The sequence below is a fragment of the Branchiostoma lanceolatum genome, chromosome 1 (genome assembly GCF_035083965.1).
Source record: "Branchiostoma lanceolatum isolate klBraLanc5 chromosome 1, klBraLanc5.hap2, whole genome shotgun sequence".
Classification (NCBI taxonomy): Eukaryota; Metazoa; Chordata; class Leptocardii; order Amphioxiformes; family Branchiostomatidae; genus Branchiostoma; species Branchiostoma lanceolatum.
Genome location: NC_089722.1, coordinates 12,827,981 through 12,849,679, shown reverse-complemented (window position 1 = coordinate 12,849,679; position 21,699 = coordinate 12,827,981). Strand labels below are relative to the sequence as shown.

The window sequence follows — 21,699 nt, the reverse complement described above, 5'->3', positions numbered from 1 at the left end:
TGTACTTGATTAACTGGCATCTGGATCATACAACAGAACTTTAATCATCAACTATGGTGGGGGCTGCCTGAATAGAGAGTGTCTGCATGGGGGATCCAGACAAGGCTTAACACTAAATTCAGAAGTATGTATTACGCTAAAATTTGGTCGCCTCACTACGAATTACATAACTAAGATGGCTTTCCCTATGAATTACGGGAAATAAAAGTAGACTGCCTATGCCTTACTGAAAAGAGCATGCAGGCTCTCTTTAGATAGTTTTGATAAAGGCATGGAGTAAGATAGCAGTGCATTTCATACTGGCCATCTGTATTTTATTTTAAGATATAACTTTCATTACACACCCATCCCCTCTGCACAAGCATAAACAACTTTTACTACATGCTATTCACTTATAATCTCCAATCAACTTTAGTCCCTGACTTGACAGGACTTTTTGTAGACTTTTTACATATCTAGTGGATTGTGTTTTTTTCTGCCTGCTCATAAGAGAGACAATCAATACAGGTAGACATTATAGAATCTTTATAACTAAATTTATAATGATTTTAATGTTGACACCAGTGTTAGTTAATGTTTTATTAAATGAAGGGACAAAAGACTTGTTGGTTGTAATACCGTACCATGTTTTATTGCCTCAATTCCTCTTACATGCTTTCTAGTATTCAAGTTTGAAAATGTGGATATCTTTTTTTTCGCCCGCCTTTTTTTTTCCGCTGGCGTCCACTAAATTTGGAGTCTACAGAGGATGTCATCCATAAAATTTACTTGCTGTGGCCTAAGTAAATCTGTAATATATTACAATCTGGTTTGCTTATCAGGGTTACAGTATCTATTCTAAAAACAAAGCTTTATTTTATGTATTTGATTATGTTTGCATTGTGAGAGTTGTCTCATCAAATATGAAGTTCAAATCTATATGAGTTAGGTCCTCAGTCCAAGCTCCATGCTCAAATTGACCTGCAATGCCAACAGATGTCATGAATATGCATACAGAAGTGGATTCAGTCATGGAGAAAATAGGCTTCTGAACCATTGAGGAGGTAAAACTATGCTCTCAGGCCCTTTTCACTTACCGTAACTCTCCTTATATAAACTGCACCATCAAAAATCTACTTCTATCCTCGACATTGCGTTAGCTGTAGTCATAACGTAGTTGAGAAAAGCTTAGTACTGTATCCGAAATTTTCAACAAACTTTGTTTTATACTGGGTATAAAAATCCAGAAAGAGGATGATCATATTTGACCAAAATGCAATACAATTTACTGTATTGTGAGTTGTATTGAAGTATCAGACCTAGTTGTTGGGAAAGTGTCATTCTGAATACAGACTCCTATTGTTGTTATCACTTGTAGCTAGTCTGGCCAGACAATGGCACATTTTAGAATTGTTCAATTCAATCAAAAGGGTTTTCTTAACATTACAGAGTTAACGTTGCCCTCTCTACAATATACAAGTAGTATGCTGTTCATATTAGAGTTAACATTGCCCTCCCTACAATATACAAGTAGCATTGCTGCGTTTTTCACAATAATACATCTCTGTATAACGTCTTTCTATACTGGACTTCTCTAGTTTTGAGCTCAGTCATGGCAAATTTTAAACTTCTCGTTTCTTTTTCTTCTGAAATGACTGAATTCATGGGTGTAGGGCCGAGTTGTGGTGCAGTGAACAATGGCCTAGTGAGAAGGGTGTGGCTGTCTATCAGGATTTTCACCAGTGGTTTTGGCAACTTCCCAATGTACATGATTTTGGCAGCTGTTAGCCTCCTTAGTAGGCTCTGTGAGTCAGGTTATTTTGGGACTTATAAAATGCTTTTTTTTTTCTGATGGCATATTGATTCTATTTCAAACAGTTTCTTGTGGCAACGCTGCAAGAAACGGTTAACCGAGTGCAATAGAACTATATGCCATCAGAAAAAAAAGCATTTTGTAAACAAACAAAAACAATATGTAGAGCCTGCTAAGGAGGCTACAATTGTGGTTTCCAGCATTTCAATCAGGTTTCTTGTCTTGGGTGTGGAGTCAAAACAGAAAAAGAAAAGAAAAAGACTAACTGAAGCTAGTACTGTAATTCATAATTTTTGAAACATAATGATTCTGACAACTCAGGACCCAGACTAGAATCATTCTTGAGACAAATTTGTCCATATACTTATACAGGGACATGTTATCAGTAGATTCGGTCCGAAAACTACTGAAGTTGTTTACCTGAACACACTTAAGACGTAACCAAAGATCAACGACCCTTGAAGTACCTTCAAGTAGGGCTCCTTCTAAACCTCCTTAGTATTATAGTTATTTGCTTTTAGTGCATGGCCAGTGTTGAAGTGAATTTTTCTTAGTTTTTGATTATTGATTTTAGTCAAGACAGAATCCTGATGCATTAATGAAAAATTTATAGCAAGTTCTTTCCCTAGGGATTATTGCAGAGTGTAAGGAAAGATCTGAAGGTAGTATAATTATACAGTACAGTTGTGAAAAATCATAGGCTTCTTCAGTTTTAAGGATTTTATCAAACTGCGTTTGTTGGGTTTGACTTCTCCTTTGTATTGTAAGCAGAGGAAGACCAGACTGTCCCATTTTTTTCTATAACAGGCACTTGTTTTGTCTGTTTACTCCAGTATCTTTTGTCTTGTGCCACACAGCAAAACCCACTGCACCGGTCCTTGTATAACTGCCTGAATTGAAGTGAATAACAATCTACTTTCCCCCATATTATATGATCAGCACAATTTCACAGTGGATGGAAAACAAAGTACACAAAGCGATATCTAATCTGGCCCCCTTGTTCAATTGGACACGGTCGGCTGGCCTAAATGCCCAAGTACTGAAACTCTATTCGATCCCGCAGAGTTGAATTGCAGTATGAGACGACCACCTTTAACCCAAAGTACAGGCTTGAGCAACAAAGAACAACTTCTTGGTCAGACGTCACAAAAACCAAGAGGCCGCTAGGCACAGGTGTGTGAAGTCAATAGAGGGGAGGGGGGCACACAATGCAGTGAGCATGGCTGTAGCCTTTGGTAACATTGTAAAGAAACATTGCTTCTTTACATGTATTATATTTCCCTTCCACACATGACAGGAAACCTTTGTTTTCACAGATTCACTTCAGATGTAGAACACTAAGCTGTCTGTTCCGTGGTGAACTGTTTTAGGCCTCCTTTTCCGTCTGGAGCACTGGTCTTTAAATGTGGATTCAGAACCTTTGAAAAATTTTGATCTTTCGAGTATCTAGAATATCTCAATATACACATATTTTTGTCATGAAAGAATGCTTTTTTAAATGACATTACATTCTGTAAGTGTGACAAGTTAAGTAAGGGCTTCCAACCTGGTACTTTTGAAATCTGGAAAATAACTTTCAAAAGATGTGCATGCGGCTTAAAGCCTTAAATGAGGATGTGAGGATAAAGTCCCAACATTGTGAGTAGGAGACAAGTCTGTGTCACAAGGCCTTTAAGCTATCAGGACAGTTACACTGGCTTCCTTTAGACAGCTCAGAGATCCAGACTGGCACCGTTTTTGATCTAATTTACTGAACTATAATGGGCAAAGAAAAGGTAAAGCTTGGTTTGAGGCCTTTAGCTGGTAATATGTTTATCTCAACTAGGGAAACAATGCTAATGGTTACAAAATGTACATACCTTGACATAATCTAATTTAGCAGGGCCACATGGTAGCAATTTTGGGCAGTAAGTAGATTAGCAGGACATTTCTTTGACCTAATACAAAACAGACAGGGGTGGCAATAACTAACAGTCTGACAACGGCTTCAATACCACATTTCATGTTTTTATTTTGCTTCAACTGTTCAACAACTCCTCTTTCCTAACTTCGTAAGTGCACCTAATTTTTTACTGTTTGGTTAAACTTTAACTCTGCATGCTGCAAAAGTCTCTGCCATAATCTCAGCACCTGTGTCTAGTGAACAAAAATATAACAGGAAGTTTTATCGTTTGACAGTCAACATATAAATTAATACAATGAAAGAGATAGGAGTCACTATACTTCACAATAAATTCTCTGCATGGTCAATGAGGCCTAAACAAGCAGTCTTTTTACCTTAAGCTTTAACTGCATATCTGGAGTGACTTTCAACTGTTACTTCAAAGAAAAATTCTACTTCAAGTAACAAACAGGAATATACAAATTGTGTGCATGATTTGAGTCCTACCCAACCATTTCTAAGCTGCATATCTGAGAGTGTATACCTGGGATTTCTGATGTAGAATTAACAGGTCACATGATGGATAAAGATAATGACTGTTAATGTTCTAAGAGTGCCCAACCCAACATTGTTATGAGTACAGCTCCTGTAACAACAACAACAAACACTTGGCAAGAGCCCAAGTAGGCAGACTGAGCCATAAGAAACTTTTGAAGTCAACGCTTGTTGAATTACTTACATTTCTAACAATGCCAGCCTTGTGGTTTGCCAAAACAAATCAACAGCACAAGAGCATGGGCAAACATGGGCAAAGTGTTTACATAAACAATGATCATCCTGGTACAACTTTCCAACAAATTTTCCACATCCAGAAAAGTAGCTCTTGACAAAGTTGTTTCCAAAACACTTATCAAGTTATTGCTAACAGTATAAATTGTTTCACATCAATGATCTTCAAATTTGTTCCCCTGAAAACAACAGTAGATGTATTTCTGAACATTTGTATCTGTCTCTGTGGACATGTAATACATAAATCTGTTTGGTTTTTTTATGGCTCACAATGTTCTTCTTGACCTAGCATTCCAAGTTTCCAACATCCTTTGTCTTTGTTTCCTATAATCTACACTATAGCACCGCAGATGCTCTTAACTTACAATTAAATACTATACTTTTTACAATTTCCTTTAGTAATAAATCTAACAATGGTTTGCTATATACTATGGCTCATTTTTTACATTTTTTTCACACTTCCAATCATTTTCTGACCCGTTTGCTACCACCTGAAAATAGAATTTAAATACTTTGGTTCTATATCTTTGTCTCTTTAACAAATCTGCAATGTCCGTTCTGCTTTTAAACTGCGGTGTGTACTGTTACTCCTTTTGAAGAGCCACTTGCATGATGACTGGTGTGGTGTTTGACAGCAACATTGCCTGGAGGATGGTGGTACAGCAAAACGTTCGACTTTTTCTTCGTTCCGAACCTCCTGTTGCAAAAGTTCTGCCACGACTCCATCGTCTTGTTACTACAAATCCAGAGAGAAGTCCCGAAACATCCCACGAGCAGGAGGAAGGCTATCTTCACACAGTACACGGCTACCAGAGGGATGGAGCTGGAAAGTCTACAGTCTACATTGTTGTTACAGGGGATTGCTTGGGCAGCCATGGTCCAAGTGGACATGTTTTGTTGTTCGTAGAAGTAACAGGCGACCACGCATGTGGCTGGAACCGTGTAGAAGACAGAAAAGATGCCGATTCGACTCATGAGTTTCTCTAGTCTTTCTGTGCTGTTTCCAGATCCTCGCATCACTTTTCTTATCCGGAACAGGTTGACGAATCCGGCAAGGATGAAGCATGTGCCCAGGATCAGGTAGGTGAAAAGCGGTGCGAGCACAAACCAGGTCAAAGCGGTTCGATCCTGGTTCCCGACGTAACAAAGTCCAGTCAGTTCGTCCCCGTCCACACGTCTCAAAGTCAAGACCACGATAGTCTTGACCGCAGGCACTGCCCAGGCTGCTAGGTGGAAGTAGCTGCTGTGGGCTTCGATGGCTTCTTGCCCCCACTTGAGCCCTGCTGCTAGGAACCAGGTCATAGTGAGGATAACCCACCACAGGGAGCTAGCCATGCCGAAAAAGTACAGGATCAGGAACACAATGGTGCATCCCGTGCTTTCTAGTCCTTCCTGTATCAGGTACGGCTCTCCCCTGTCCATGTCGCAGGAGATGGTCTCTCGGCCGAGTCCGAGACGCAGGATGAACCCGATCGAGTAGAAGAAGTAGCACACAGCCATGAAGATAATGGGTCTTTCTGGATACCTGAATCTTCGAGAGTCTATCATGAAAGTCAAGATGACGACTGAAGTGGAAACCACGCAGACTACAGACCAGATTCCCATCCAGATCTCGACGAATTCCTTGTCCTGTCGACTGAAGAAGACGTCTATGGAGGCGTTACACCTCGGGGCACAGACGCCCGACTTTTCGACGAAGAGGAACTTGGCGGGGTTCGGGCACTTCTGCTTGGGGCTCGGCGTGCTGTGCGCGGCGGGCGGCGGGGCTAAGACTCCGTCCCCCTCTGGTTGTTTGTAGTCTTTAGAATCCGAAGTGTTGGGGGCAAGCATACACAAGTTCTCACGGTCGTTCTCCTCGGGAAGGGTGTCGCAGTTGAGATTTTCCGGCCACGAGAAGGAGAACTGTTCCATGATGGGGGAGCAGGCGTCTCGGACCTCCTCGCACATCGGTCGGCAGGCGGGGATGGGGATGTCCGGGACCTGCTCCGTGCACATCGGGGCGTACAGGGAGCACAGGAAGAACCGTAAGTTCACAGAACAGGCGTACTGGACAAGGGACGACCACTCGTGCACTTTTATGGCGGCTTCGGTCTGGGAAGTGTGGCCCAAACGGTTCGGCATCCGCGTCATGTTGTAGCCGATCCCGATACACATCGGAATGGTGATTCTCTCACAGCTGCCCGAATCCTTGTTGAAATCGTAGGCGAAGCAGCCTCCAAGAAGCAAGAGAAGGACAGGAGACCACCTTAGGAACCCCATGACTCGGTCTGTGAGGGTTCCAGCGCGGTAGAAAGGTGTTGTAGAGAGAGCACACTGCCAGGTTTATAAACAGATCCGTACCGTCAGCAGCGAACTGATCCAACTGGCCGCTGCACCGCCCGCACCACCGATACTTGAGCTAGAGCCATCCGCGTGGCAATCAAAATACCGTGTGTATGCCAAATAACAATACATTTTTTAACAAACGTATCTCGGGTAGGCCTACATATTTAAATCTTATATTTTTCATACATACATTTGACATCAAAATACAGCGAAAATTCCCAAACGTCGAGTAGAGGACTATTTTCTGCAGGCGGACGAGGATAGGTCGGATCGGTAGGGGGCCTTTTGTTTACAACGTGACAGCCTGTTAGTTTAGAACTCCAGGCTTCTAGCCGTATGTTTTTCAAGAAGCAGTTAACTGAATGAGGAAAATACATTTTCATTTTCAGAAAAAAAGCGAACGTTATGCCATATTTCATTGTTCAACTATTGTCTAGGGTTTAAAAAAATACAGTTTATCAGTTCAAAGGATCGTTCTACGATATTTACTTGTGAGAAAGAAGTCTGAAGTTGGAGATTATTTTGCGTATGCCCAAGTGGGCTGCCCCATGCCTGAAGGAAAGGTGCGGTTGCGTTGTACTAATTTGTACATCATAGATCTAGTCTAAATAGCTCCGACCGCAAGATCGTGTTACGGATAGGATAAATGACAGAAATTACCCAAATTGGGCTAATAGTTTGCCAGAGAAGCTAGCTGACCAGAAAACATTTTCTAATTATCTTCTTTTTTTCTGGTATTTTGCCCCCAGCGGAATCTGGAAAAGTTCCATGCCGTCTGTGATGCGGTTTGTGAACATCAAACTTCCCCGCAATTTTGATAGTTTCCGGACACAAGCCCGGGCTCGATCAAGGACACATGGCCACGACTTACTACTCCATTTGTTCAAATCGTTAACAGCTGTCACAATTTGCAATTGTAGGGTTTCTTGTCAGCATTGTTTGACGATTTTATTTTGACACAGTTCTTTTCCTGCCAAGGGCATCGATCATTCTTTCGCCTTTCTTTCTTTTCTTGCGATAATTTACACATTCACCCCGGGGGTCCCTCCGCGCCGCCATGATCCGTCATTGTCTTTTGAAATTAAAATGTTCTTGTCGGTTCAGGCGGCGGCCACAAAAGGGCCATGTGTGGAAAACACAGGAAGAACAGCTTTAATTGGCGAGGTAATTATGGATCGAAATAAACTGAAACTCAAACTACAAAGGGATTCTGTTGCACGGTCCGGTTTGACAGAAAAGGAGGGAAGATTGTATCGTCGCGACAGCCCAATTTCCCTATTGTTTCTGCACCTTGCTCAATGGAAGGAAAACTTTACCCAGGAAAATTGTTGCCAGCGGGAGGTAGTCTCCACAAGACTTCTCCCTGCGCTGAATAAATAGTAGATATTGGCCGAAATAGGCTGGCCACCTGGACATTTTCTGGTCGGCTGAAGTCTGTGGAAAATCATTCGTCCAGTTGTGCCATATTAATTCCTGAAATCTATTTATTCAGCCACAAGATGGGTCTGGACTAGAGGATCTAGGAAGAGTCGACAGTTGCGACGATCATAATATAAAAGCAACTACTTGGCAACAAAAATTAATCTTTTGATTCAGTGTCAGATTCTGAGAAAGGATTAGTCAACCTTCTAATAATCACTCATCTCTCTAATCACACGGATTAGTTTGGATATAGCACCAGGGACCCTTTCTTTTGTTTTGTATTCTTTTGTCTTGTTGCCTTGAGCCGTTTGATGGACTCTAATGTTGAAGGTGATCATGAACATCTTTTAGTTTTATAGGCATGTACCATGTGGTTTTCTTTCACCCTTCAAGTTCTTCTATTATTCAACGTGAAGCACGAAAGGTATAGAATGTAATAGACTTTTCCCCCATCATATATCGTAACAATATCTTCAGTAATAATCTTGTATTATCTGAATATAAAGTCGTCAACAAGCAGTCCCCAAAGACCGATTGCAAGGAGTTTCTATCAAAGTTTTTTGAATCCCCTCTTTGTATGGATTCATTCGTGTTAGATTTCTTTCCTTTTTGTCGGCAACTTTTTCCAATGAAAACGCACGTATTCGTTTTCTGGTGACATTTGGTACTAAGAACGCCTGCCTGAGCCTGATGTTTAGACTATCTGGTAAAGATATCGCGCCCCGGGTGGTCGCTCCAGGCTACCGGCTTTGATCGCCGACAGCACAGCCTCAGTGTGCAGCAACGCCTGCTACCGGCAGACTTTAGAACTGCATATGTCTACACTAATGTAACAGTTATAACGTTACCCTGAGGACCATCCTTTCATCTTTCAAAATCTTTCAATAGTGGGAAAATTTGCACTTTTGACAAGATCATCATCTCAATAACAGAATTTCCCCCGTTTTTGACTGAATTTCAATAATGCAAAACTGGTTATTTACAGGATGAAGGCTGTCAATAGCCACTTTCATATAACGTTAAAAGAAAATCAACCATATATCAAACTGCAAGTGCTACAGATGTGATGTGAGGTAAATATAACCCTTTAGATATGTGTGTATGTGCGTGTGCGTGCGCGCGCGCGCGCGCGTGTGTGTGTGTAAATGTCCATATTCATAGTTTCAGGTTGCTAACAGGATGATCTTGTCAGCAGTGGAACTGAATGAATCTGCACTGCTGGCAGGATCATCCTGTCAATAGCCTCAGGCCTTCAGGTTAACTTGAAGGGGCAAAAACATCAAAATTTGCCATGGGAGTATAATACTGCCAAAACAAATAAATGCCAACTGTCCTGTGTTGTGATATGTTTACAAACAAAACAAACGTGACCTGCCAATTTGCCAGAAAACGTGGAGTGTCGTAAAAACGCTTGTCCCTGCCGTAAAAGTCAAACTGCCGCAAACCCTCTGCCATGTCTGTTTAAAGATGGACTGTGGTGTCAACAAGAAGCCGGGATAAAAATATATCCTCGGCCCCGAATTTTTGATGCGGATCCAGCTGCGGAATCATGGCGGACGGAGTCCACAGAAGTAACATCGTCCGCGACTTGGGGTGCCGGACAATAGGCCTGCTCCATCCCAGAGACTTTGTCGTCTCTACAACCGGCAAGTAACAACTCATTTTTCATCCGTTATGTTTATGTCTGAGTGAGAATTGTCATAAACTGTATTAAACAGGTCTTAAATAAAGTACATGTAAACAGGTTCGTAGAATTAAAGAGTATGGCGTATTCTGAAAGCAGTTTGGGTTGGTGTGTGGATGTACAGTGTGTTGTGGTAGAAGGGGAGGGGCGGTACTGTAGGGGGGAGGGGGGCGGAACTGTCAGGTATCGGACTGTCGAAGTGTCAAAACAACGCTCTGTTTCAAAACTGAAAATACAGATCAGACATCGGGCGACGTTTTTTGTTGATTTTGATGCTGGTGGTGAAAAAGCTGACACATATTTTGTTATTAGCCTGCTAGGTGCCATGCATGCCAGACTCTTTTATTGAATGAAATGAATTCTCTCTCTTTAATTAAGAGGTTGAAAATAGTTGCTGAACGTCTCGCCCAAAGGCCAGGAAATGTATGTCGAATCCAGTGATTTGTATGTTACATGTGTAGCACACACGGCAGTCCCTTGATAGTGTTTCCTCCATGACTTATAGTAGCCTCAGGACTCAGTATCATCAAAGACTGTGGGATAGGCAGGCTTCTACATTGGAGGGCTGAATATTGTAAATCTTAAATGTGTATGAGGGAGTGTCAAACCTCTGCACGTAAAAGAACACAACACACTTATGAAGAAGAGTAGGGGTGACCCAGTGTGCTTGGGCATAACGTGAGCCGTAGCAAAGCCACATTGCACTACCACTAGCTACTTGAAGTTGAAAAAGTGTCATACTTCACCTCAATTGATGATGACCACTTGACCTTTTTAATTTTAGGTAGACTGACTTGTTGATGTCCTTGGTACCATGGTACTGACAAGAATGACTTCAGTTGCCCAGGGATGGATGATATATATATATATATATATATATATATATATATATATATATATATATATATATATACATATAAATCAATTATCTCACACTAATGCATCTCAATCAGGTTTTTAACATCCGCAGTAAGAAATCTTCTCATCATTTCTGCAAACCCATGGTTGGACCAGATTCTAGATCTGATAATCTCTTTCATACTAGAGTAGACCAAGATAATGGAATGGCCGTAATTATATTAATTGGTTTTGGAGTAGTACAGGGAAGGAGGTTTTTGCAATGTTTGAAGTTTGTGGTTGAAACAATTCTGTACAATACAGTAGAAATATAAAACATATATTCCTGGTGTCATGATTTTGCAGTAAGAGGTCACTGCGAAAACCAGAAAAATAATCACCATGGACATTTCAAGATCTACAGTATGTCAGACAGTGTCATTAGCAACAAAGTTTTCTCAATTTACATAATGCGGAATGTTCGAAAAAACCCAGGTCTCAGTCATGTGACATTACAAAACTTATTTCATTTAAGTTATACCATAAAGCTCTTGGTGGATTGTCATGAGTCTACCATTGGCATGTCACCAACCTCATGTTTATTTTACATGATGACATTAAATCCCAGTTCATATTACGCCAGTCTGATCATCAGTCTCCCTATCCTATGACATCATGTTATAAAGGTAATATATGAAAGCATGTTCAAACCTGTACAAATGCCCACCTCTACATAAGGACTACTTGGCCTAGGCTTGGCCAATGTGACCACTTTTTGGTGTTTTTTTAGAATAATTTTCCCATTGACACAAGCATTTAGAATCCTGTCTAATTTGACCACCTTGAGTGGTCTTCTTACACATGTTTGAATGTATTACAACAAGTGTTTGTGTATTTTCCAGGTTATACCAGTTTCATCCAGAGACTGCAGCTGCACAATAAACTGCCAGTGCATACAGGATGTGTGAGTACCTGTTCTTTCTGTCAATTCTGTGTTTTTTTTTGTTTTTTTTATTTCCTTCCCTACCGTATTAGCAATTCTTCCTGGACTCAGAGAACACCTTGACAACATTGACAGGGCTTAGCCTGAACTCCATGGAAGTTAACTTTGATATGAGTCAGATTATTTATGTTATAACATTGAGTATTGGGATGCATATCTTTTTATCCATCATCATTTGGGCAGCTTATTTTCGCTAAGTCCTCTTCTTCTCTGGTCTCCATAATGTTTAGATTAGCATGTATTGAGTCAATCACCTTGTGAAGTTAGCCAGTTGAATAACCTGCCATTTTGTTTGTTTGTTGTTTGTTTCCTATAGGTAAATAGTATCTGGTGGTCAGACGATGGAGAACATATTTTATCTGGCAGTGATGACACCAACCTGTGTATCACCAATGCTTGGACTGGGAAGGTGAGTTTTCTTTAACACCTTTAATACTCTTAGTTTGAGGTCACAAAAACTGTATTTTAATAGAATTTTTAAAGTTAAAACAACCGGATTCCTACAGAATGAACTTGTAACAAGAACTGATGAGAAAGAGCAGTCAAGAAAATTCAAGTAGAGGTTCAAAAAGATTTCCACACTACTCGTGTTGCCAGTTGCTGGCAAATCTGTACTAAGCAGTAGTTGTAGTATCTGTATACATGCAGCTGGTATATACATGTAAATGGAGTGTATATGGTAGTTTTAAGTTCACGTTTGGAATAAGCGGTTGGCAGGCAGAAGACTGAACAATTGGTTTTAAATTTTTACTAAAGAGGTCACCGCTAAAACCCTGAACATTAAGCCACATACATTTCCCATTTTTCAGTATCATTGATACCTTCATATATCTCTTGTGTTTCAGATTGTCACCTCCATCAGATCTGGCCATCGGGCTAACATCTTCAGTGCCAAGTTCATGCCCCACTCGGGTCTGGGGAGGGTGGTGTCGTGTTCGGGGGACGGGATCCTGTACTACACCGACGTGGAGAGGGAAGACACCTGGGGGTCAAACGTCTTCAACTGCCACTATGGCACCGCTTATGAGGTCAGCAATAGTAGCACTGACGTAGGAGGAAAGCACTAGGAAAGTTTAAGTTAGAATCCTTCCCACACATTTCAGTGTAAAGGGGTCGTGCCCATCTCCGTTTCTGTAGCCCTTGAGCCACATTGGTCACTACAGTAGAGGACTAGTCCACTGTTAATAGTGTGTGTTTAACTCCCATATTCTTTTGTATGCTAAGCAGTCAAAGCAAAAATGAAGGTTGCTCCATGCCACCTGTGGTTCTCACATGCAGTTAGTCATCCAATGTCTGGGAGGGATCTGAAATTTTACGCAGATGAAAGCTGTTGTTACAGAAATCTCTGTAATATTATGAACAGGCTACCTGAAACAAAAGAGTTTGAGTGACCATCATTTCAAACACTATCTGTTAAATCCTTATGCTGAAACCACAGATATTTTACAGAAATGCGGAGGTTGCATAATTTGGGTGCCATCCTAGTTAGTTTTCCAAAGCTGCCATACTCTCCGCTTCCCAACCAAAGAGCATGGTAGCTGTGGAAAACGAACTATGATGTCATCAAGGCCAGAGGTACCACCGTGGAAAGAAGAATGTGGTCCCAAACTTGGCTAAGCCTGCGTACCCACACTTACTTGTTATCATACCTCCATCCCTCTATAGCTGCTCACAATGGACAGTGATCCCAACACGTTTCTATCCTGCGGTGAGGACGGAACTGTTCGGTGGTTCGACATCCGTCTCAAGACAACCTGCACCAAAGACAACTGCAAAGATGTAAGTATTGTTGTCGAGCATTCATCATTGTTCTGCATAGGGTGCGACCTTCAACTGTTTCCTTGAGTTGTTGTCCTAAATCCGTTGACACGCAATGGTGTATGTGGCTGAAAAAGATGGGTATATAGGTCTCACTGATGTGAACTGCTTTGATTGAATTCTACTCTACAGCACAACAACAAAGGAAAAAATAAAAAATTCCAACACAAACATTCTGCACATATGTTGCCTAGCTATCAACATCGTTTTTCACATACATGAACACAACACCGGTAATGAAAGTCTGTTACTTGAAGAAGTATGTAGTAGTACAGTATCAGTGTTTTTTTCCTGAAAGGGTGCTGATAGAATCTCAATGTGCTGGTTACTTGTCTTATTCATGTTGCTATTCAATCTATTCAATGTGTAGGACATTCTGATAAAAGCCCATCGCGCTGTGACGGCCATCGCTACCAACCCGCACACACCATACCACCTCGCTGTCGGCTGCTCCGACAGTTCCGTACGACTGTTTGATCGCAGAATGCTGGGAACTAAAGGGAGCGGTGAGGCTTGGTTTTTCTTTTTTTTTCATCTCTTACATCAAGAAGGTTTTCTATATCACCTCCTTACTTATATATTGCAGTTTGTTTTGCTGCAGAATAACTTACACAGGCAGGTTTGCCAAATAGTATTTTCTTATTAGAATAGTACAAGAATAGTGAATTGGAAATCTTCACAAGCTGTCAGGGACGCTAGTTTTAGTGACTTGTCGCATATGGATTCGTAACACCAAGTTTTTGTGTACATTGCAGGTTGCAAGTGGGCATTTTGAGCCCTTGGACTCATACTGTGCATAGCTGAAGGGTGCCTTTATCGGCTTTACAGTGAAAGTTGTCTTGAAGTTGAACCAGTTTTAGCTCAATTAAGAGTCTTGCACTTGTCATTTTGCACTGGTCAGGACAGAGAAAACAGATGCTATATACAGCATTTACTGGTTCATTGTACCATGTAGTTTTAGCTCAATTTAGAGTCTTGCACTGGTCATCTTGCACTGGTCAGGACAGAGAAGACAGATGCTATATACAGCATTTACTGGTTCATTGTACCATGTAGTTTTAGCTCAATTTAGAGTCTTGCACTGGTCATCTTGCACTGGTCAGGACAGAGAAGACAGATGGTATATACAGCATTTACAGGTTCATTGTACCATGTAAATTCCCCTAGCTCTTTTCAACAAATACAATGGACAGTGAAACAAGGCTCAATGTCCCGTCCTAAGGTCTGCAACATTTTTGTTAATAGTGTACGAGTCGGGTGAGCAACACCAGCCAGAATCAAACTCATGATCTCTTAGTCCAGAGGCAGGGTCAGTCACTTCTGTACTATGCCTGCTACTATACAGTACAGATAGTATGTATCCTTCTTGTCATGACAAATGGGACAATATCTTTATGGATCGATGCATTTCCTTTCCTGCAGGTGGCGTATGCGGAAAGGGAACCCTTGGTGTGTTCTGTCGTTTCTGCCCGCCGCCGCTGACTAACAAATCGTGCCGCGTGACGTCGCTGAAGTACAGCGGAGACGGACAGGACCTCTTGGTCAGCTACTCGTCTGACTACATCTACCTGTTCAGCCCACAACACCTGACTTCTGATGGACATGGTGGGGTGAAGTATGAGGACTCTCACAGCAGTAGCAACGGGTACAGTGTAAGTTGTTGTTGTTCACCTTGTAGTGCCCAGTGGCACATAGTTTTCTCGCTGTTTCTGTAGCAGGGTATATTTCTACAGGGAGGGGTTGCTAGCTCGTCCCCTTTAATGTGCTTAATGTCCTTCGAACACGGGAGCCCCAATTTACGTCCCTCCCAAAAGACAGTGCAGGCCCAACCCATCCCTTACAGTGTAAGTTGGGGTTTTAGAAACAGTTGCATCTTTATGTTAAAGGTAATCAGGGCAAATGGTGCTCCTCTGACTATATCTAAATGTTCAGGAGTGAAGTGTAAATGTAATTGGATGCTACACATCCAATTACGTGCACCTTTTGGACCTGGCCACTACTACTAGTGAGGAAAAGGCATAAATTATGGAAGATACAGTATTGGATACTATATCAGAGTAAGTTGTGAGCTTTAGACATCACCCAGAGCACAACATGCCCACTTACAACCATCAACTTTAAGGAGAAAACTGACATCAGTGCTGTTTGTATCTATTGGAACAAAATGTTGCAGAATATAGGACCTGGTGTGATTTTTTCAGACAAGTTAAATACAGTAAGGACAGTTCTGTGCCAACATCAAAGTCAGTAGCTTGGTGTGGCCTTGTTGTGAGGTTTTCCTGATCTGTGCATCAACAGAAATGTCCAGATAAATCGTCCAAAGATCCCCCGGTGAAGAGACTACGGCTACGCGGAGACTGGTCCGACACGGGTCCACAGTCACGTCCAGAGAGCGAACGCGACAGCAGGGCAACGTCATCAGCAGGTGATTCACATGTTTTATTGTTTTTTGTTTGAGATTAGACTGGTCAACACAACCCAGTAGCCCAACAGACTCCAACTACTTTATTACAAGTTACATGCAACATAGTAATCGCAAAAATTTGTTTCTTTTTTGTCTAGCTGCTCATGAGAGCCCATAGTGCTGTTTGATTACGTACAAAAGTATTCTTTTATACAAGTTGATGTACAGGTTTGCCTTATTCTCGCTTCTTTGTCTATATAAATATGTAAGCTTTGCTATGGTAGGCTTGTCTAGTTTAGGTGCATACGGAAAGTAAATCAATGCTATGTATGAGTGTTATAGGTTGACTAGAGGACCCAGCAAGATTCTATCAGTCCATAAACAAATAAATTCAAAATATAGAATAAATTTCATCCAGTTGCTTGAGTAACTGTCTTTTGCCATGTAAACAAATAAATATGCTTGTTTTTGTTTTCTTCAGTGGCTGATGAAAGCGAGAGTCCGCAGCGCTCCCTGATGCAGCGGATGACGGACATGTTGCAGCGATGGCTGGAGGACCCGGCGAGTTTCCGCCAGTCAATGCAGCCGCCGCAGGGGCAGGGACAGGACTCCTCCCCATCCTCCGACTCCTCAACTTCTCAAACCACGGCAGGAACACCCTCGCCTTCCAGACCAGAGACAGGAACAGCAGCTACAGCAGAGTCTGGAGCAGCAGACAGCACGGGCAGCCAGGTTTGTGTATATGTAGATTATGTCATGAGTGTTAATTATAGTTTGTATGGTCCATAGCGTAGCTATTGTCTGCATGAACTCAAAGGTTCAGAGTTCGAATCCCAGCTGTTATGTATGCTGCTTCTAGAAAGTGTTACAGGTCACAAGGATGGGACATTGTATGCCATGGCCCACTACTTATTGTACTTATAGAACTCCAAAAGAGCAGGAAAATTTCCCACAGAATTTAAAACATGTTTAAATTTTTTCCCTTTGAAAACATCTTTTTTTAGAATTCTTTCTGTTTTTTGCTTGGTGCAGCAGAACATAAAAGAATTTTAGTTAGTGTAAGATGCATATGACATGGACATAGATTTTTGCCATGCCACCTGGCGTCCGGTCTTAGTTAGGGAGGGCGGGCGCGTGCATGACTGAACATTTATACCTGCCAGACCAGCCCGGCACGTGCACTTTCTTCTGTGGGCCAACATAGAAAATGCTGTCCGGTTGAAAAAATGTTACAATGTAATTTGATATTTAACAATGCAAACGATGTGCTAAACCAATATATAATTCACCTTAAACGTTTATGTATTGTAATGAACTTGAATGCCTGGTAAAAATGCTTTGCTTGCACAACACTTTGATGTCTTGGGGCTGGAGAGTCCCAAAGCATGACGGTTTCTAGTTGCAGCGCACGTATCATGGTATGGACGCACATCGGGATGTTTTTTCCACGCAGCGATTTTTGATTGATCGCTGTGTAAGAATGTGAATGGCCTGGACCTTCAAACTTACCAGGACTGTAGTCTGTGCTGCGGAGGCTGTGACAATGTAAATATTTGAACCAGGCGACAAAAGATTGTTGAGATACGGCTCTCTGAAAAGTTTCTACTCGCAGCGCATGTATGATACGAGGGTGTTGCGGAAAAGTCTGGGCTGTCTACCTGGCCTGGCTAGCTGGCCTGTTTACCTGGCCTGTCTACTACGTCAGGCTACTTAGATCCCCCCATTCATATCCCAGCAACGGTCAGACACTTTCTCAGTTGCTTGAAACGTATAAAAAGAACTACAAAAATTACAAGAACATGAATTGAAGCTGACTTTAAAAACAATTTATTCCATATTATACTTCACAAACCTGAATAAAACTTAACATAGCACTTCAACTTAACCGATGACTAGTACCATTGTCCCAAACTGTTAACCTGCACACAACCATACTGTACCAGTGCAGACTGACAGCTCTTGCACTCATTTCACAAACTATACTTCAACTATTTCATCCCCACCATAATGAGGTCGCATGGCCAGCTTTTTTTAGAAGCTCTTGTTTTACTTGTTTACTTAGGACTTGCCGTGAACCCAGAAAAATTAGACTATTTCTGTTGCAGCAGAGGTCAGGGCAAGGCAGCCAGCCAGAGCAGACACCTGCTGCAGAGGCAGGTGCTGTAGAAACAGCTAGAGCTGCAGAAACAGTTGCAGGAGAACCAACTGCTACAGGGACAGGTGTTACAGGGACAAGTGCTGGAGCTGTATCGGATGCTTCAGGGACAGGTCTGGCAGAAACTGCTGCAGAAGATACACCTGCTGCAGAAACTGCTGCAGGGGATGCACCTGCTTCTGAAACTACTGCAGGAGATACACCTGCTGCAGAAACTGCTGCAGGGGATGCACCTGCTTCTGAGACTACTGCAGGAGATACACCTGCTGCAGAAACTGCTGCAGGAGATACACCTGCTGCAGAAACTGCTGCGGGGACAGGTTCTGCAGCTATTGCTGCAAAAGGTGCAGTTGGTGGAGCTGTAAAAGCAGAACATAAAGATGTCTCTGCAAAGAGCACAGACACAACAGAAAACAAGTCTGAGAAGAATTCTTGCAAACTGAAACCGTCGCAAAAAACTAAAGATGTAAGTCCTAAGAAGAAGGAGAGGAAAGTGAAAACTGAAAGTGAAACCTTAGATAGGAACAAATCTGAGACATCAACTAAGAAAAAAAGTAAGGAGACGAAGGAACGTAAGGACAGTGAAACAACTGTTTTAAGAGAAGATGTTGCACAAGAGACAAGTCCAGTTTGTAAGATTAAAGTTGTTGATACGAGTGAATTAACCACAGAGTCTAGTACTCAGGGTCAGGCTGGAGCTGTGGCCAATACAGAAGGTGATCACTCAACATCTAAAGATGGTGCCAAGAAAAGTGAAACATTGAGAAAGGATTCTCAAGATGGCAATAAAGAGAAAACTGGAGAATCTCCAAGATTAAAGGTCGATGCTTCTGAAGGTCAACAGGAGTGTCCGTCAGAACCTGGGGCAGTTGGAGGAAGTGACAAGGGAACAGCCGATGACCTGAAGGACTTGAGCGTCGTTTCTCAAGAAGATGTGGTACGTCCCAAGAAACCATCTCGGACAACAGTGGGGGATGACAGCAGACAATCCCCCCCACCGACAAGTGAGACAACCCCACCCACACCTCAGTCGGATGAGCCGATCCCGTCAGGAGATAGTGATGATGATGATGAAGACACATCACAGGTATAGGAAAACACTTCAATCAAATTAAAGATTGTAAATATAAGTAATATGTAGTATAATCTACTTACTAAATGTTTGTATGGGCCATGATTTTATAGGTGGCATCCTTGCAGACCAATCTGATATGAAAAGCCTGATAGTTTTTTGACAGGTCCTTTTACAACGGGCAGACTCTGAAACATTTAAAAGACTCATGGATTGATGAGACCACAAATGAGTGAGAACAAATAATTTAAGTAGAAGTATGTATATTTCAGTCTAACTTATACAAGTTAGACTGAAATAAATGTGAGTCTGTGAGTCAGAGTAAGAATGCTTCACTAAAGGTGAATGAATGAATGAGGAAGTTTCAATAGATGGAAAAGTGAGCAAATAAAGGACAGTAGGAATAAGAGAAAATAAGATAGTAAGGGAGAGATCAGTCTTCTTCTTGCACAACTGTGTTGTGTTTCCCAAGGGCTATTGAGACAGAGATAGGCACCACCTTATGCTATAGTTATAGACTTAAAAGTTTGGGAAGGATTTTAACTTGAACTTAACAAATTCACTTTTCCTCCCCAGTCGGAGGAGAGATCGGGGCGTCCGATGTACGCCCGTCTTCAGGCGCTGATGAAGATGCGTCGGCAGCAGCGCGAGAAGGAGGAGACGGAGCTGAGTCAGCTGCCGTGCCCGCCGCACAAGATGATTTACAAGGGCCACCGCAACGCCAGGACCATGATCAAGGAATCCAACTTCTTCGGATCCCAGTACGTGATCAGCGGATCGGACTGCGGTCACGTGTTCATCTGGGACCGCTACACCGGGAGACTGGTGACGCTCTTCGAAGCGGACAAACACGTGGTGAACTGCGTCCAGCCGCACCCGAGATATCCGGTCCTCGCGACGAGCGGGATCGACTACGACGTGAAGCTGTGGATGGCGATGGCGGAGGAGGCGATTTTCCCAGAGGAGGCGTACGAGATCATGCACCGGAACGAGGCGATGTTGGAGGAGACGCGGGACACGATCACGGTTCCAGCGTCATTCATGTTGCGCATGCTGGCGTCGCTGAACCACATTCGCTCCGAGCAGGATTCGCAACCGTCAGGAGAGGAGAGGAGACCCAGTAGTGAGGACTGAGTGAATTTGTTCAGTACTGTCAAACCTGTACAAGTGACCACCTGGGTGATGTGATCACTTCTTGGTGGTCTCAGGGATAATTTTTCCCATTAACACAAGCATTAAGAATCCTGTCTATAGTGACCACCTGTCCACATAGACCAGACTTATGCCCGAGAAGGATTTGCAACAAGAAGGGAAGGAGACCAAGTAAAGATTGATGGAACTTGTTGAGTACAGTCAAAATGGCCCAAGAAGGCCACTCAAGGAACAATAAAATCTCAGACTGGTCTTTGTGGACAGGTGAAGTGTTTACAGAACTGATGGGGTGGGCTAGTGGGGTGGGCCAGTGGGTCAGTCCGACGTATCCACGTTACCCGGTAGTATAAATGACATCTCATCATTGTGCACCACAGATACAGGCATTCTAGCTGCAGATATCACATTCAAATGTGGTCTATTTTGGGTGCTGGTTACTACTTATCCCCATTTAAAACTTAAAGTTAAAGGTACTGAGGTTTCACCCATTATGATTGGCCCGATGTCTCTTGTCCAAGATAAGAATTAGGAATTATATGTGGCGCTATTCAGAAAAATAGTCAGTAAAGAAACAGAGCTATGATATGAACTACTGGCATATGGCGCCACAGACGGGGAAGCGAATCTCATAGAATCCCTCAGGGACGCATTTCCGTTTGCAAAAGGGTACCGTTGCTCTATACATCTTTGGGATGATGTAAAACGGAAATGCCGTAAAATTGGTATTTTGTCTGCAAACACAAAAATGATCATTGACGATCTAAAGAACCTTGGACTAACTTCTGAATCCTTTAACAAAGCTCGTTCTGATGTGGAAAATAGCTGGAAGTCCCTAGGAGAATCATCTATGCAAAGCTTCTTAAAATACATGTACAGCAGAAACCAAATTTTTCCCGTTATTAGAGACCATGTTGTAGTTCAGATGGATGAGCAACGTTCCCTGTACACACAGAATTCGTCCGAATCAGCCAATGCCATGTTAAAAAGGATGAGCATCGTTTTTACCCCAACAAATTGACACATTTATTGAAGACATAAAAATCTGCATAAAATTCAGCAAGGTGGCATCTCACACTGGGTAAAAGTCAGTGGGGCACCAAAAGGGGGGGGGTAATGTCATGTAGACCACCCCACTAGCCCACCCCACTAGCCCACCCCATTGATTTCGGAAACCCACATGTGAACACTATAGACAGGATTCTTGATGCTTGTGTCAATGGGAAAAATGATCTAAGGTCACCCTTAGTGGCCCTTATGTAGAGGTGGTCACTTGTACAGGTAAATGAACCTTAAAGGTATTGAACAAGAACGTCTCCTTGCTACATCACCTTCTCCACCCAACACCTGAATGGTTCTCTTTCTGC

General features: G+C 42.3%; 2 protein-coding genes across 3 annotated transcripts; one reads left to right on the top strand and one right to left on the bottom strand.

Annotated features, from left to right (window-relative positions):
- Window positions 1-3,778: 3,778 nt before the first annotated feature.
- Window positions 3,779-6,840, bottom strand: LOC136435427 (frizzled-9-like). Its single transcript, XM_066428928.1, has one exon. It carries the CDS (start codon window positions 6,720-6,722, stop codon window positions 5,028-5,030), a length of 1,695 nt encoding a protein of 564 aa, XP_066285025.1. The 5' UTR covers window positions 6,723-6,840; the 3' UTR covers window positions 3,779-5,027.
- Window positions 6,841-9,421: 2,581 nt separating this feature from the next.
- LOC136435422 (DDB1- and CUL4-associated factor 6-like) lies at window positions 9,422-21,203 on the top strand. Of its 2 annotated transcripts, none has more exons than XM_066428913.1 (11): window positions 9,422-9,856; window positions 11,634-11,695; window positions 12,051-12,143; window positions 12,580-12,762; window positions 13,400-13,513; window positions 13,923-14,058; window positions 14,975-15,204; window positions 15,851-15,977; window positions 16,438-16,688; window positions 18,065-19,198; window positions 19,760-21,203. In XM_066428913.1, the coding sequence occupies exons 1-11, from the start codon at window positions 9,760-9,762 to the stop codon at window positions 20,315-20,317; spliced, it is 2,985 nt and encodes a 994-aa protein (XP_066285010.1). In that variant the 5' UTR covers window positions 9,422-9,759; the 3' UTR covers window positions 20,318-21,203. The 2 variants fall into 2 exon arrangements, with proteins under 2 accessions (XP_066285010.1, XP_066285001.1); XM_066428904.1 differs by having other exon boundaries at window positions 18,062-19,198.
- Window positions 21,204-21,699: the final 496 nt, after the last annotated feature.

Bases quoted from the DNA above. Each gene is read 5' to 3' on its own strand.
- LOC136435427 (XM_066428928.1), bottom strand. From the start codon at position 6,722: ATGGGGTTCCTAAGGTGGTCTCCTGTCCTTCTCTTGCTTCTTGGAGGC.
- LOC136435422 (XM_066428904.1), top strand. From the start codon at position 9,760: ATGGCGGACGGAGTCCACAGAAGTAACATCGTCCGCGACTTGGGGTGC. The intron at 9,857-11,633 runs GCAAGTAACAAC...TGTATTTTCCAG, and splicing joins CTTTGTCGTCTCTACAACCG to GTTATACCAGTTTCATCCAG. The intron at 12,763-13,399 runs GTCAGCAATAGT...ATCCCTCTATAG, and splicing joins ACTATGGCACCGCTTATGAG to CTGCTCACAATGGACAGTGA.